General features: G+C 32.6%; 1 protein-coding gene across 1 annotated transcript; it reads left to right on the plus strand.

The window, feature by feature from the left end:
• Positions 1 to 530: 530 nt before the first annotated feature.
• Positions 531 to 10942, plus strand: LOC113089371 (mitochondrial coenzyme A transporter SLC25A42). The gene is made up of 8 exons (XM_026255998.1): positions 531 to 849; positions 5142 to 5252; positions 6611 to 6722; positions 7949 to 7974; positions 8293 to 8459; positions 8547 to 8663; positions 9468 to 9619; positions 10573 to 10942. The coding sequence occupies exons 2-8, from the start codon at positions 5163 to 5165 to the stop codon at positions 10896 to 10898; spliced, it is 990 nt and encodes a 329-aa protein (XP_026111783.1). The 5' UTR covers positions 531 to 849; positions 5142 to 5162; the 3' UTR covers positions 10899 to 10942.
• Positions 10943 to 18847: the final 7905 nt, after the last annotated feature.

An 18847-nucleotide genomic window follows, 5' to 3' on the forward strand; every position in this document is an offset into this window, starting at 1 on the left:
TTCTTCGGAACGGTAGAAAACTCAGTTACTAATTAAATTGGGTAAACCATGGAATTTCAGATGTTTTTCTTTTTTACTCCCACCAGAAGCAACTAATCTGCCTTAAAAAACTGGATTTGAAAGGCATTGACTCTATTTTAATACTGCCATGATTGAAAAAAAAATGTAATATTAGATTTTTTTATTTTTATTTCCAGTGATCATAATTATTGCACATGTTAAATAGCACAATAAAATTCTCTCAAAATACAAAATATTATCAAATATATATATATTACATTGATTTCACTGAAAATGTAAAAAAAAAAAAACTTCCCAAATCAACAATACCAGAGGGTTAAACCTTAATTCTTAAAAATAATGATTTAATTGCGCTTGTTATGTTGGTGAGCACACACCCATCGCTTCACATGACTTTCTCGCTAAAACTCCAAACACGCCCCTTCTACGGTTCGCCGCCCCCCGAACGAGCCAATCCACGTCAAGCGCGCTCCCGCACCGGACTACAACTCCCACAATGCACCTGGACTCGCCCTTCAAAGCAACATACTCGTGAAATGTGCGATTAAAGCATCTTGAAGTCGCAGCAGCAGCCGTGAAAGTGAAATAAAACACGTTTAACCGGCTCTAACCTGCAGAACGGACGCGTGTAGCCGCGCGCGCGAGTGAGTTTGACGCCGCTGGCGGGGTTTTCTGCGTTAGTTTGTGGACGCTGACTGGAGTTTCTCACTTCATCAGAAGCGTGTTAATGAACTGGAATGTGCGAGCAGACCGTCATCAGATTCCGGTAGAGTCGGTGTTTTTGTGCTGGTTTTACGCAGAGAGCTTCAACAGGTGTCAGACCCACAGGTGAGCGTCGAAGTGTCACGATAACGGTTGTTTTGCTAACACGCTAAAATGCTAACGCACTTTGACTGATATTGTGAAATATGTCATGAGTTCAGATCTGTCTCTGAGGAAATATTTAATAACAGACGATTTCATTTGACGTCAAAATATTAATCAGATGTTATTGTTGTCAAGTGTTTTATATTTTATCGTTTTACACTGTCAGTCATAATCCAGTGTCTTTCATAAATAAGATTCTGCTGACAGGTGCTTTTATCTTTTATTATTCAAACTGTTTTACAAAATAGACAACATCATTGTGACGTGTTTAATAAATACGCATTTATATATATTATTTTTATTTATGTACACATCATATTGTAAATATAAATGTGTATATATTTTTATTTAAATAAATTAATTAATATAAATAGATTCAAATACTGAGGGGAAAAAAAAGCATTTTCCAGTAAAATATATATAGCAAGTCAAAATTATATATATATATATTAGTTTATTGTTTTACACATTTATGTATATAATGTATATATAATTTTGCACAGTATAAATTGGGTTTTTATGGTAATATATGCAGCTGTCTTTGCACAAGGATGATTATATTTGGGGGATGCATCTGAAAGATTATAAAGCCTATTCTTTTAGATGTCTCGTTTATAGCCTGTCTTTATAAACATCAGATTTCTAAAATATTTTTTATTGATGTATAACAGCGTGCGAGCTGTTGCCCGTCTCTGTTTGTGTGCTCTTGTTATTTTTGTTGGCTGTCTGGTGTTTCCACTCCTTGCGAATCACAAAAGGCTTTCAGTGGATCTGATATCGGATCTGCTGGGAACACTGAAGACTGAGAAAGAGCGAGGCACACAGGACGGGAGAAGGGTTTTGGAAATGGTCCCACAGTTCAACACAGTGGGAAACAGATCTGGTGATTTAATCATTAAAGAAACCTCTTTACAGTTGAACTAGTTTAAATCCGAGTCAAATTTTAACCCTAGGTTAACAATCCTAGGTTCTAGGTTTAACACTGATGGTATTTTACGGAGCATGAAATACAAAGTTTTAAATACAAAAACAAATAGAATTCAGAAATTGAATTCAATCTAATAAATCTGTGTTGAAGCTACAGAGGTGATTTTGTGTTTGATTAACATTCATGACACAAAGGAGGAACAGGAACATTAAAATGCTGTGAACCAATATACTGTTACACATGCCATAAGCATCTGTGTTCACAAGGATACTTGCAGAGACATGCATTTTGCACACAAGTTCACAAATCAGTGTTCATGATGTGCATCAGGTTTAAAATTACTTTAAAACCAACAGGTTAAACTTTGCAATTAATTTAAGAATCAGCTGTATTTTGAACACTGGTACCTGCTCCACACGGGTTAACGATCACTAGACTAAACATCGCACATCACAATATCTGTGCTAAAAATGAAATGATGATATTTCGGGCAGCCCTACTTTTTTTAACAATTCCATGCATATAGCTCCCACTTGTGGAATGTTGCTTAACCCAGGGTTTAAAAGCTTTTAAAAGCCTATGATGAATTATTAAATTATTCTTGATCTTTCGTGCTAATGTCTCAGGATTGCTGTGAATGAGTGAATGCGCTACATGCGTTTTAAAGGGATAGTTCGCCTAAAAATGTAAATTACCCTCGAGCCATCCTAGGTGTGTGTAAGTTCTATTAAAAATGGTGATGTCTCTTCCAAGCTTTATAATGGCAGTGAATGGGTGTTTTTGACTATAGTCAAAAAGAAGTCCAATAAAGTGCATCCATCCATAATAAAAAAGTGCCTCACATGCCTCCGGTGAGTGAATAAAGGTGTTTTTGTGTGAAAAATATCCATATGTAAAACTATTTTAATTGTTATCTCTAGCTTGCGCTAACTACTGTACGTGCATTCATTCCAGCGGATGATGTAGATGTAGCGTAAGGTCCAGTAAAAACACATTGATTTGCCCCAGGAGGCCTTTATTCACTCACCGGAGGCGTGTGAGGCACTTTTTATTATGGATAGATGCACTACATTGGACTTTTTTTGGACTATTGAGGGGAAAAAAAATAACACCCATTAACTGCTATTATAATGCTTGGAAGAGCGAGGACGATATTTAATATAACTCCAATTGTGTTCGTCTGAAAGAAGGAAGTCATGTATATGAAGTGTGAGTTTAAATCTTTAGGTGAACTGTCTCTTTAAGGTTGAGTGTCTGCAGGACTCTGAAGTGTTCGTATGCACTGAATGTGTGTCAGCGGGAATGACCTTTCACCCACTGAGCTCTCGTTCCCGTTCACCTCCACCGCTGAGAGCAGAGAGATCAGGTTTGACTGACCTGCAAGGTTTAGATAGATAGATAGTTCACCCAAAAATAACAATTCTGTCATGTTGTTCCAAACCTGTGTGTTCTTTCATCCGCTGAGCACAAATGAAGATACTTTGAAGAATGTAAGCAACCAAAAAGTTGACGGTAGCCATTGACTTCCATAGTACAGAAATAAAAATGGGTGAACTATCAGTTTACCTTTTTATTTTTAACTTTTCTATTTTGAATTTGCTTTTATTTTTATATTTTCCATTTTCAGTTTTATTTTATATAAAACTGAATTTTTTTTTCTTTCTTTCTTATCTCTCTTGTACTTTTCAATTTTAGTTAATTTGGTCCTAAAACAACAAGGTCTCATTTGTTAACATTAGTAAACTAACAATGATGGAATATAACATATAGCATTTATTAACCTTTGTTAATATAAAAAAGGTTCATTAACTAACGTTAACCGATACAGCTTTAAACCTTAGAAATGTATTGTTAAAGGTTCAGATAAACATTGGTTATTAAGATTAATAAATGCTGTAGAAGTGTTGTTGATTGTTAGTTTAAGTAGTTAATGTATTTAACTAATGTTAACAAATGAAACCTTATTGTAAAGTGTTAATAACTTTTAACTTTTTTAACTAACTTTTTTTAACTTTTAATAAAAACATTTTTTTGTTTATTATTTCTATTGTTTTTAGTATTTATACATTTTCATTTTGATGAATTTTTGACTTCAGTTTTAATAATTTTAGTACTAGAACTTATTTAATTTAGATGCCAAGGCAACATTTCTAATTTTTCTAACACTTTTCATCTAATATTTATATTTTATTTGGTTTCATCTTTGTTTGACTTCCTGAAAATTATTTTTAGTAGTTTTAGTTATCAGTATATGCTGTTTGATTATGGCTTTTATATTCTAACGAGTGTCACAGAAGAAGTATCAAAATAAATCATGTTGCATTATATTTAGAAAACTAAATCAAGATGTATGTTATATCGAGCACTGTTCTCTGAAACCTTGTTCGTATCTCAGGCCGTCAAGACCCTGAATAATTCAGCATCTGTGCTATTATTAGAGGTGCGTCTGTGTGACCCTTTCAGATCTTATTTGATCCAGACGTGCATCTGCGTGCCAATTGGATTTTTATGCATGAGGGATTTTCATTTCGTCACAACTGTTAGATTAATACAGTGTTTGCCATTTATGGTGATGGAAATCCTGTGAATATGATTACAATGAAAAATAATCATGCAAAAATACAGAATAAAATACTTAATGTTCATTTCATTGTTTACTAATAGGTATTTTAAAATATATATATTTTTACATTATTTAATGCACTGTAAACTAACTTGAATAATCAATGAATGGTTGTATTTAACATTTAACAAGGATTTATAAATTATATAAAAAAAATGTTTGTTTATAAACTACAACGCTTATAAAAGTTACTTGAAACTAAATAAATATTAACAAGAATATATAATAAAAATATTTTTTTTATTTCAGCTACATTTGTCATTTTCAAATAGTTAACTTTAATGTATTAAAAAACTAAAACAAATAAAATTAATGAAAATTGTATAGACTTATTTAAGAAAAAAAAAAGTACAAAAATGCAATAAATCTAAAAATGCAAAATACAATTATTAAACAAAACAATAAATTAATTGCCTTTTGTGCATTGTGCATGAGAATTGAGCACATTTGATGTTTTACTAGATGTTAAATTGACTTAAATATAATGTCACAATGCAAAAAATCTGAATGGTCCACAAAAGCTTTAATTTTCTTCACGCAAAAAAATATCATTTCTTATTTTTTCCATTTCATCCTAGGCTAGACTTGATCTTGACATTCATCTCTTTTCTAGAAGACGTCTTTGCAGATTTTTGAATTGGTGTGTGATGTGTTAGATGTTATGGTGTTGCTTTCTAAGATTTCTCTCTCTTGTCGTTCCAGGTTTGGTTGTGGCTTGTATGAATGGATCAGGTTGGCATGGGGAACGCAGAACACCAGGGGGCGCTGACGAAGGGCGAAGCTCTGCCACGCCCCGCCTCCAGCCAATCAGAGGTGAGAATACTCCCTTCTGAACCGCCCACAGCAGAGAACAACCAATAAGAATGCACCATTCCATTCCAACTCTATATATTAGTTTTAATAGTCATTATTTACTCATCCTCATACCATTCTAAAACCATAAGACTTTATGAGCATAAACCTGTTTTGTGTGCATGTAAATGATGCAGAGCTCTTGCATTGTGTTTCTGTGTAAATAATTGCACAATCCCCAGATGAGTGCACTGTCATTGTGCTGTTAGAGATTGCAGACGTAAAAGCCGCTTTGTGAGGCAACAGGAAGAACTGAAGATTACATTTTTTAGTTAACATTTATTTGTTAAATTAATTCAATAATCCTGGCAGTCCGTGTGCATATCACAGCACGTACAAAATTCATTTTTTAATTAATGTTGTGCACTTAATATTTGTATTCTATAGTGACTGTTTTATAATTACAATAATACACTTGAGAGTGCTAGAATGTGACTCTATTCACTGTGTGTTGTCTATTCGCATACTAAGTGTGTCGTGTTGAAATATCATTATTTTGATCTTATTTCTAATTTTATGTGCGGTTATGAAGAAACGTGGGAAGAGTTCAAGCTCAGAATAATGTCAAGCTCTTATAATAAGAACAGGAAGAGTCAGTTCTGTTTCAGGAAGCTGTTATCATGATCTTATTTTAGTTTAGTTTAGTTTCCATGTGGGTTGCTGACCGGCTCATTTCCAGTAAAACCATCAATCATTGTTTAACGAGAACACATGAGCTGTTCGTGTCTGTATTAGGTCTTCAGTTAATTGAAATAAATATGACTTTTGATTTATTATTATTAATTCATAAAAGCTGCAAAACAGTGAAATATTAGGTTATATTTCCACTAATAATAATGATAATATTTATATGAATGATATTGATGATATCCATCATTTTTAGATTTTTATTTAGTAGCTATAATAATAATTTATTATAGTTATTATTTTTATAGACATAGATATTTAATCACAAAACTTTGTCCAAATTATGCAACTAAACAAAGCAGCCCGGAGAGCCTTATAAAGTTTTATGGGCAATTTTTCTTAATAATAAAATTAATAAATTAATATTTTTTATTATTGTTTTTTATTAATTCTATTATTTTATTTGAAATCTATTTTTTCAATTCACATTTTTATCTGAAAAACCCTTTTCTTCTTTTTCTGTCAGGATCATATTAGACGTTGTTTTTCGAATCCTTCATTTTTTTTATAAACCGGACAAAATCAATTAGTGACTGAGGGATGGACCTAGTTTCTTAGTCCTCCTGAATCAGAGCTAATGTGTTCTCTCTCTCTCTCTCTCTCTCTCTCTCTGTGTGTGTGTGTGTGTGCAGGGTTTTAAACCGGGTCGCTCGGTCTTGAACTCTTTGCTCTCGGGGGCTCTTGCAGGAGCCGTGGCCAAAACAGCCGTCGCCCCGCTGGACCGAACCAAAATTATCTTCCAAGGCAAGAAGACAAACTCATATTAACCTTCCTGGAGCGCCTGAATGAACATTGACCGATGAGTTAAAGTGTGTGAGCAGCAGTCAGATCTGTAGAGAGTCAAGCGAGAGTGGATCTGAACACCCAGGGGTGCAAACATGACACCTCTCAGTGGAAAGAAGCGTTTTTCAATCTTTGTGTCACTTATAATGTGTATTTGAAAAATGCAGTTCTCCAGCAATATCAGCAGATTTGTAACGAGAGTCATTTATAAGTCTGTTGACAGCAAAAGAGAAAGCTGTGAGGTTTAACATTTTGGAAGCAGAGAAGTGTATAAATATTACTTTTGTAATTTTACTGTAAAATAATTGCTGTTATTATTATTATTAAATACTTTATTTTAAAGTGCAATAGTATTATTACTGTTGTAAGATATATTTTTAATTTTTATTAAACAATATAAAATATTATTTAAATAAAAACAACATTATTATTGCTGTTATTACTATTGTTATTATATAATATAATTATTTATTGTTTGTTAAAAAATTTTTAAAACTTGGTGATATAAAATAATACTTTATTTTACAGTGTAATAGTACTACTACTATTGCAATATATTTCTTTAATGTAAATTCTTTTAACCTGGATATAAAATTATATTTAAATAAAAACAAGATTCATTACTTGTTATTATATACTTTATTTTACAGTACAATAGTATTATAACAGTATATATTATTTTAATAATAATAATAATAATAGTAAGTTATTATATTAGTTATATATATATAATTTTACAACTTAAAAAAATAATATTTAAACATACATTATTGCTATGTGCTTTATTTTACAGTGCAGTAATATTAAAATAAAAACAACTGTAGTATTATAATTATTATTATATTTTATTATACAGTGCAGTAGGATTATTACTATTGTAATATATTTATTTATTGTTTTAAAGTATATAAAATATTTAAATAAAATATATTATTAGTAGTAATAAAGTCTATTTAAGAATCGTATAAGATTTGTCATCGTCCAGAACACCAGCAATGAAGAGTGATGCCGTTTGGTGCAACTCTACAGATGTTTTTAAAGTAATAGACCTTGTATTTGCCCAATAAATGTTTTTGGCGACTGATGTTTTTGTTTTTGTTGCTTAAAAAAAAAAAGCAGTTTTAATTCCTTATCAGCTGAATGAACTCAGGAAACTGTTAAAACCTCTCTTTTTCTTCTCATTTCAGTCTCGTCGAATAGATTCTCCGCCAAGGTGAGTATTTTTTTCTGCACGGTTTTGCACATTAATAGAAACGTTTGACTTGTCTGGAGCACAAGTCTTGAGTCTCTGGGTGTATTTGTAGAAATAGACAACGATACATTGTATCGGTCACAATGATACATTTCTCTTTGAAGCCAAAAATCATTTGATATTAAGTAAAGATCGTGTTCCATGAAGATATTTAGTAAACTTCCTACCATAAATATAGCAAAATTTAATGTTTGATTAGTAATATGCATTGCTAAGAATTAATTTAAAACAACTTTAAAGATGATTTTTTTTAAAGATGATAAATTGTACGGGTTGCAGGAGGCGTACAGGTTAATCTACCGCACGTATCTGAAGGACGGCTTCTTCAGTCTGTGGAGGGGAAACTCAGCCACGATGGTGCGTGTCATTCCATACGCTGCCATCCAGTTCTGCGCTCATGAACAGTACAAGAGGATTCTGGGACAGTATTATGGCTTCCAGGGCAAGTGAGTGTGATTTACTCTGTGCTGCTTCACCGCTGCACGTTTAGATTGAATCATGAAGCCAAAGCTGAAGGAGATGTTGTCCTGCAGAGCTCTTCCTCCGGTGCCGCGGCTGCTAGCTGGATCTCTGGCGGGAACCACGGCTGCTATGATCACGTACCCCCTGGACATGGTCCGAGCTCGCATGGCCGTCACCCCCAAAGAGATGTAAGAGCGGTCACTTCATCACAAATCTGTAGATGATTAGACTTCAGCTCATGTTCTTCAGTGACGGCTGTCCAGCATCGATGCTGTGGATGTGAACTGAAACTGTTGAAAAACATGTTTATTAATGGAAATAAAGCGGAAATAAAATACAGTATGAATATCAGATGAAAAACATCAACTTGATAAACTAATTAAAAATGAGTTGAAGTGAATTAAAATAAAATTACGATAAAACAAAGCAAGTAACAAAATTACGAAAAAAAAATGCAATTAATTCTGTATTACATTTATTATTGATATTCAATATCACAATATTTATATATTTTTTTAATGATATATTATTTTATATTAAATATTAAGAAATACTATAATAGTATATAAATAATACTAAACACTGCAAATTATTTATTATTATTATTATTATTATTTTCACATGTTTGTCCATCTTGTCTAAATCCGCTGTCTGTTAAACATGTTTTGCTGGAGTGCAATACTTTCATTTTGTTGATAGTTTTAGAAAAGGATTTTAATCCTGTAAATCCAAATCTAGCTTTTATATATATATATATATATATATATATATATATATGAATATGCATGTTATGGGTAAAATGTAAAACATTTAATTCTTAAGTCTTTTTAGCTTTTCTGTTTCTAATATTATGCAAAGTAGTACCATATTGTTTAATTTCCTTTATAAAATGTTCACAATGTCTTTACATGAATATGATTTTTTTCCAAGTAAAATAATTAGTATGAAGTGTGATGTCACTGTGATGTCATTGTGATGTCATTGCGGCTCAGGTACAGTAACATCCTGCACGTGTTCGTCCGAATCTCTCGTGACGAGGGGCTGAAGACGCTCTACAGGGGGTTCACTCCCACAATCCTCGGCGTCGTGCCGTACGCTGGACTCAGCTTCTTCACGTACGAGACGCTCAAGAAGCTCCACGCAGGTACAGGCCTCCGCAGAGACGCCTTGCTTTCTAATAACTCACCGCTTTTACTTCACTTTTCCCATATTAACAACAATAGGCTTTATATTTCTCATAATATTTATTAATCTTTATTAACATTAAAATGAGGTCGTATTAGCTTAGGTCCATTAAATAATATTAACAGATGCGATGTTAACATTCACTAAAATTAATAAATGCTTTAAAGTGTTTTTCATTTTTAGTTAGACAGTTTTTGATTGTGAAAATGTATTTATGTACATTTATTAAAATATGTAATAAACAACATTTGTTAAAACATTAATTAAAATAAAAAAACTGCAAATATTATTTAATGGACCTGAGTTTGGAAATATTTGTATAAAAACGTAGTAATCTGAATTTTAATTCAACTTTATTAAAATAAAATAAAATTATCTTTTAATATTATTTAAAGGACTTAACATTAACAAAAAAAATTAATACCTTTAAATCATTTACTAAAGTACTTAAAATTTTTACTTGATTTTAGCTCAGGTCCATTAAATAATATTAACAGATGCAACTTTTGATGTAAATAATGTATTAATAAATGTGAAAATTAGCATTATTAATTTTAACTAATGTTAAGTAATTAAACCTTATTTTAAAGTGTTACCAAAAAAAACACTTTTTCTTTTTAATTTCTTTTTTTATTTATATTTTTTATTATTATTAATGTACATTATCATTTTAAATATTTAAATTGTTTATATATATATATATATATATATTCTTAACTGTTGTTATTATTATTAATGTACATTATCATTTGTTGTTTTATTACATTAGTATATATTACAAATGTTTTTATTTAATTGTCAATTTTCAACTGTTAGTTATTATGATGTATAATATTGTTTTCTTACATTTGCATATATTTATTCCACATGTTGTGATTGAATTGTCCATGTTTGGGTTGGTGTCTGTTTCAGAGCACACGGGCCGCTCTCAGCCGTTCTCGTACGAGCGTCTGGCGTTCGGTGCGTGCGCAGGATTGATCGGTCAGTCGGCCTCTTACCCGCTGGACGTGGTGCGCAGACGCATGCAGACGGCGGGGGTCACCGGACACACCTACAGCAGCATCTCGGGCACCATGCGTGAGATCGTGAGGGAGGAGGGCGTGATCCGCGGTCTCTACAAGGGCCTGAGCATGAACTGGGTCAAAGGGCCCATCGCCGTCGGCATCAGCTTCATGACCTTCGACCTCATGCAGATCCTGCTGCGCAAACTTCAGCAGCTGCGCTACAATGCACGGTAGCAGTCAGTGGCGCCCTCTACAGGAACAGGAAGTTGTAGGAAAAATGAACAAATGTTTTTTTTTTTTTGTTTTTTTTTTAACCTGAGCAAATGCTGCCGAGGAGGGGGATGGGAAACGCCTGGCGTCATGTGACTAGTCCAAGTTCAGTTTTTAATGCAGAAGCATATGTGCATTGAAAAATGTCTTTTGACTTGGTGTTTTGGTCTCGTTTTCCACTATAAACTGCTTAACAGTTCTAAATTAAAATGCATTTACTCGAGAAACAAAATGAGGTGAGTTTATGCTTAAAAATAGAAAAGATATCAGAAAAAAATCTTTCAAAGGGAAAACAAAATGTTTTTTCTTACTCCTCCTTTCTTGTTTTAACCCTGACTTGCTTCATTTTGAGAAGTTCTTTGTTGTTTTCCATCATTTTGCTTCTCGAGTCAGTGTGTCTTGATTTGAGAAGGTGTTGGTGTTTGTTCTGGGAAGCGAGACAGAGCTACAGGTTTAGAAACTGATTTATTGCGGTGTGTGTTTGCTGAATGTACGTGTCTCCGTCTCCTGACGTCGCTGGAAATGCAAAACTGACTTCTGGAAACAGTTGTTCACACACACACCAGGGGCTTTGTTGAGAATACACACATGCTTTTGGAGTGAACCGTAGAAGTTTATCTGAATATCACTGTCATATCAGGGTGAGTCTCATGAAAGAGGTCAAGAACACGTCCAGGTCATATTTCACAGAATATTTTCAGCTTTATTTTACATGAAGAGCATGTAGCCTGATTTAGGAACATTATGTATGTGTGTGTGTGTGTTTATAAATATATATATATAATTATATTTTTTTGTGTATTTTCACAACCGTTGAGTGCTTTTCCCACAAATGATTTAATTATATATTTAAAAGTATACTGTATGGTAGTAATTATAATTTATGATACATTAAAGTTGTAATTAAGTATATAAATAAATATATGTAATTTTAAATATACTCTTTTTTTTTTTTTTTTTGGACAATTAAAAATACACAGACCATTTTTTTCTGGTACTATTTTTTGTTCTTGCGTTTAAGATAATTTATATATATATATATATATATATAATTTTTAGGTAATTGTATTTACTTATACATTTTTGCATAATTTCCCCCTAAATTAAGTCTAAAACCCTAGAAGTCTTTATGGTTTAGTTCATGCAGAAGATTTTATTCACTTTCCCCTTTCAATATAAGGGAAAAAAATATTTGTTTAATTTATTTTGGGCTAAATATTTGGACTTAGATGTGTTTTTCTTCATGAGATTCACCCTTTTTATCCGTTACCGTTATTCGTGAACAGGAGAGGTGTGTGTGTGTGTGTGTGTGTGTGGCTCCTAAGTGCCTGAAGAGAGAAACCAAACCTACAAGCATCAGCAGCATCTCTCACAACAGTGTTACTGAGCGCTGTAACTAACTAATGTTCAACTAGTTACACCAATAGCATGTTCAGACCACGTTCGGTCTTTAATGATTCGTGTGTTTATTCATTTACTAGCACAAGAGGTTTTAAAACACTCGCACTCTTCATCTCCTCTTTAGGACTCCAACAAGTGTCTGAATCTGACTGGTTTGGTCTGGTTTCTGCATCGTTCTTTACAACAGATGACTTTTATTTTGATGTTTTCTCATCTGGTTCAGTGGCATTGAGACCGTTCGGATGTGTTTAGGACCTTTCAGGAATGTTGTATTTACTCATAAACACCGTCTCAGTCTTTTCTGAGCAAACTCAGATCCCTACTATCCTGAAAATCACTCTGAGCACGATGAGTATTATCCAGATGGCTTTTAAATTGCATTAAAAGCGTTTTAAATGTTACCCGACATCCTAGAGGCCTAATAAAGGGCTAAGATTCATTCGAATCGACTCAAAAGATTCGGTGTCTCGAGTCACAGATGATGTGCTTGTTCAGTGGAGTGTAAGTTCATGGATCCATCTCTCTGTGTTTGAGTGCAGAAGTGCTGTGTGTTTTGATGTTTCGGAGCAGAATCGCTGATATGATTCATTGATTCATTCGTTACAACAGTGACTCGTGTTCCAGTGATTCATTGTTGCTGTTCCAAATGAATCGAACAAATCTTTCACTGAAATGACTCGTTTGGAAGCACCTGACCGTTGTTTGTAAATTAAAAAGTTGTGTGCCAAATGAATGTATATTAAACGAATGACGTTATAATATAGCGTTTCCCGGTATTTATTCGTGTGTGTGTGTGTGTGTGTGTGTGTGTGTGTGTGTTTCAGTCACTAGATGGCAGCAGATGAAGCTTTTTTCTCTGCTGACACTGATTTGAGAAAAATAACCTTGCATTGAAATATAAAAATACAATCTAAGGTAACAAAAAAGCCTTTTTCCTTAACCTACAGATGATTAAAAACAAGGAAATAATGTCTATTAATAGCCTGAAATAGCAGTGCAAAGAGTTACAATGATGTTTTGCAGAACAGAAATGGTAATTAACTATTTAATACAAAATACGACAAAGGAAACACACACACACAAGAGAAGTAAGTGTGTGTATTATTGAGCATTCAAAACCCTGTGACAACTTGCCCCTATCACCTCTATATAACAAAGTGTAGCGCTTAGTTTATTTAGACATGTTTATTTCAATAACAAGTTGCTTTTCATAAAGCATGTAAAAAAAATTACAGAAAAACAATACATAATTTATTAACATTAAATCTAATTTAAAGGTTACTTTGAGTTTGAATTCAGTCTAAAAGATTTCAGCCCCATGAAGCTGCGTTATTATTATTATTAACAGTGTTTTATTTATTTATTTTTAAACGGGTTAATGGAAGTTAGATTTTAATAACAAAATGAATTGACAAATTTGAACACAAAATCAGAAAAATTTTATATATATATATATATATATATATATATATATATATATATATATATATATATATATATATATATATGAATGTGATTTTGGAAAGCCTGCACCATTTCGAACATTTTGTATAATTGATCTGAATCTGAATTATTTTCCTAGGATTTATACTCTTTATTTATTGTTTATTTTGTATAATTTATTAATAACACGTTAACTATAACAATCATTTTAAAATAATATACTTTTATTTATTGTGCAGTATAATGTAAAATAGTAAAATAGTTATAATTTATAATAATGTTATACATATTATATTATTATAAAATACTGTTGTTTATTATGTAGATTATTTATTATTGAAATATCAGCAACAAATTAATAATGATTGTTATTCATTATGCCGTATTTAATAATAATTATAATAATATAATTGTAAAATAATTCAATGTTTTTGAATATTATTATTATTGTATTATTTATACTGTATTTGTTGGATATTTACACAATCACGCAGAACTGCTGCTAATGCTGTGGGCGGGGTCACCGGGCGTTGCCATAGATACCTGGAACTGTGCCAATGTATTTGCACGTATTCAGATTGCTCATGAATAATTTACGTCCACTGCAGATGTCCTTCTCCTCTGCGACAGTGATGAAAACTGCCTTAAAATACCATCATAATCCTTCAGTCTCTCATATAATCCTCTTCTAATGCTGTGATCAGATAAATATTCCCACTATAACTAGATATAATGTAGAATTAAACTGTATTTAACAGTAAATGATGTCACAGTTGTGGAAACAGCTGACTGGAGGATGTCAGAAAGGGGCGTGTCCTCACTGGAGGGTATTTTTTTGTAATTTAAAGGGCCAGTGACTCAGAATCTCCCGCAGATGAACAGAGCAGATTTCTTTAATAATATAAAGGTGTTTTTGGTTTTATTTAAGTGTGACACGTTATGAATTTGAGCTGACTCTTTACTCTGTGCTCATAAAGGTATTTATTTTGGTGTATATAATAAATCTTCATGTCTTGGCTGTTACAGTGAATTATTAGAGACTCTGATCTGTCAGAATATTAAAGCAACAACAATCACCAATAACTTCTTCTAAAGGCATAAACCCTAATGTCAAACACACACCAGACAGAGCTATGTGTCAAAAGTAGAAGCTTTATTGAAGATCATCACACGTTCAGCTTTACTGGAGTTACAGCTTCACTGATATGCAGATACTCATTACAGTATTAATTAATCAGGTGAGTTTCTGAGGCTCATTGCATTAGTGAATCTAACATACAGCTCTGAGTTTTATTCAAATATTCATTTACAGATTTTATAATTCATCTAGAGACTTGAGATGAGTGTGTCAAATAGAGCTGTGCATATGTTGAAATAAAGGCATGGGCATTTCTCAAATCACTTCACTTACAGGAAGTGACATCATCGAAGCTCCACAGAGGCAGGTCAGATCAACTCAGTTCATCTTTCACCACTTTACTGCGGAAAACAACACAAAAACAACATCAATATAATATTTATATGATTCATACAGGTTAAATATTATACACACTTACAAAAAATACCATGGTATTACCATTTAAACATGGGTTCCATGTACTCTTATTGTTATTAATAATTATTCTTATTTTTGAACTGGCTTTAATACAATGCATAAAAAATAACACTATGAAAAAATATATATATAATAAATAATAACATAGCTAACAGATCAAAACAATGTTAAACTATTTAAAAACATTGTAACACTTTCTAAATGTATTTAATGTTTCCACAAACTGTGAATATACTGTATACAGTAATTACTTTTTTTCAATGTTATTTTATGTTTGTACTTTTGGAAATGGATCTTTACTATTGTGTGTGTGTGTGTGTGAGCGTGTGCGTGTGAGCGTGAGCGTGTGCGTGTGAGCGTGTGCGTGAGCGTGTGAGTGCGAGCGTGTGCGTGTGCGCGTGTGAGCGTGTGCGTGTGAGTGTGAGCGTGTGCGTGTGCGCGTGAGCGTGCGAGCGTGTGCGTGCGAGTGTGAGCGTGCACGTGCGCGTGTACGTGTGAGTGTGCGTGCGTCTGTCTGTGTCTCCTGATGATTATTTTTGAGGAAACCGTGATGTATTTATTATTTTCAGGATTCACAAAGGAATAGAAAGTTCAGAAGAACAGCATTTATTTGAGTAGTAATCTTTTGTAAGATTATGAATGCATTTAGTGTCACTTTAGATCAGTTTAATGCGTCTTTGTTACTGTAACACGTTATGAATGTACTGTGTGTTTGTGCACTGAATCTTTTCAGTCCGTCTGAAAAAGCTTTCTAGCCATTTGTACAGTTCCTAACCCAGTCTAACTTTCACGAAGCGCTGTATGATTGTGTTTAACGCTAGTGCGCTCTCTCCTTCGCTGGGATACTGTGTCTGGCCAACAAAGACGTCGCCCCTCATTAAAAATACATGTCATCGGATCACACCTCCACTGAATCCAGAGACTGAGCTGCATTAAGAGACCGTGACTGTGAACTGAATGAGAGCCGCAGAGCGCAGCGGGCCGGGGTCAGAGGTCACCGGCTGTCTGTTAAAGCCCTCAAATCCTTTATTCTGCATCCACTGCACAAACCAACTCTCAGCGGAGACACAGACAGAAACTCCAGACAACGCAGAATATTCCTGAACTCAGTGTGAAAGATTCAAAATCAGAATCAGAAATGTACTTTTCAATGTGAACATTTTTCAGTAAATCTGTGCTGTCTTCAGGGTTATTATATTTACTAAAATCAAAACTAAGACAAAGACAAAAAATAGCAACAACTACAAAAAATATGACGCTATTAAACGCTGCTTGATCTGTGCAGATTTCTCTCCTGATTCAGACCAGAACACTTCTTCACTGGAGGAAGTGTTATTCTGGATTATAGACTCTATGTGTTTGAGTTAAAATCATCTTAATGCTGGATGTGTTTCAGGTTTTGTCTTTACAGATGTTCACTGATGGACTGGAGTGCTGTGGATTATTGGGATGTTTTTATCATTCTGACGGCACCCATTCACTGCAGAGCATCCATTGATGACACACTGATGCAGTGCTACATTTCTACAAACCTGATGAAGACACAAACTCTCTGATGAACTGAAAGTGAGCAAAATGTTCATTTTTGGGCGAACTTTTCCTTTAAACATAGCTTCCTGATGCTCTCTCAGACTCTTCAGTGTGTTTGTGATTCAGGTCAAACTATTTCTGCTGACCAGGAGCGTCCAGTTCTGTTCTGACCGCTGGAGCCTCCAGAGACGCACAGAATGAGGACAGCGCTGAGCTCACAGCTGTCTCTCGTCTGCAGCGTTAATAAGAGCGCTCTGTGAGCTTTAATACAACATTCTCAACTAGCTTTTCATTATCAGCTTTTAAACCATGAAATGAGACCCAGAGGGCAAAAACTGATGTTACACGCACACACACACACACACACACACACACACACACACTGCTGTGCATCACAGAATTAAAGTAAGTTTACAGTTCCCAAACTTGTAAATACAGTAGCATATACTGTTAAGTCAGAGAGCTATATTACATTATTACTCAAAATGACTAAATAAACATTTTAATGGGATCATGTTACAACAGTGCTAAAGTCTATTGTCGTTTATTGCATTCTCTCACATTCTATTCTTAAGAAACCGCAGACAGTTTGCAGTTCACTAGTGTCCTCAGCACTGAGACAAGGACCCCAGGGTTTGTCCTTAGCTGTCCGGTCCATATGCCTGACGGTAAAAGCAGGTGGCCCAAACGCGCTGCTCATCTGCTTCCAAATATAATGTAGCGATGAGAAAGCAGAAACTGATTCAAGCCAACAGCTCAGCGAAATCTGTGACTTCTTCTGCACACCTTTAAACTTTCTCCAGACTTCAGGAGCTGAAATCAGCCGCAGCAGCGAGAGACAATGTGCATAATTATCATTCAAATGTATATTGCCATTTTACAAGCAAGTTAACATGCAAGTCGCACCATAAGCATAAAAATAAACACAAATATTGAATAAAACAGTAATTTTTATTTAGATGCAACTTTATATTATTGTTTTATATTACATATATATGTTATATTTTATTTTATATTATATATTTCAATAAAAAAATTATATTTAATAATATTATTATTTTTATATATTTATAAATAAACCACATGTGTATGCATATGTGTGTATAGGTGTATATATAAAAAAATAAATAAATATTTTTTATTAATATAGTATTCAATATTTATTTATATTAATATAATTATATAACATGTATATGGATATATAATTAATTTACATATAATAAAATTACATGCATACATTTTAATATACATACATATTAATTGATATGTAAATTTAAAAGAATAATATCTGATATGTATATATATTTGTTACTAAAAATATTACGTACATGCAAACATACGTATACATATCTATATATTTTTTTTGAAATATATATATATATATATATATGTAAGACACATACATACAGACATTGTAGTTATACAAATAAGATTAATTTGACTATATTATTATTATTAATACTAATACTACAGTAGTTTTATAACAATAGAATGAAATTACTATGAAAAATAATATTATGTAAATATAAATGTAAATGAATACACAAAGAAATTATGCCATTATTTTCGGTATATTATTGTTATTATTAATTAATTAATAATATAGTAGTCTCAGAATAGAATGAAAGTAGTATGAAAAATAATATGATTATTATGTGAATATCAATGTAAATTAATAATGTAAATATTCACATAATAATGTCCTTGTTTTTTAAATATTATTATTACTAACAGTAGAATGAAATAGTATGAAAATACAAATTAATAATATGTAAATATTAATATACATTTAAACATCATTTAAGTAATAATGACTTTTTTTACTATTATTATCATTAATATGCAGTAGTCTCATTTGAGCAGAATTACATTATTATTATGTAAATATTAGAGTGAATTAATGGTTTAGATATTAAATATTAAACAATATATATACAGTTGGGAAGAAACTGTAAAACTATATAATTATTGTAATTTGTCATAT

This window comes from Carassius auratus, unplaced genomic scaffold (genome assembly GCF_003368295.1).
Source record: "Carassius auratus strain Wakin unplaced genomic scaffold, ASM336829v1 scaf_tig00049724, whole genome shotgun sequence".
Classification (NCBI taxonomy): Eukaryota; Metazoa; Chordata; class Actinopteri; order Cypriniformes; family Cyprinidae; genus Carassius; species Carassius auratus.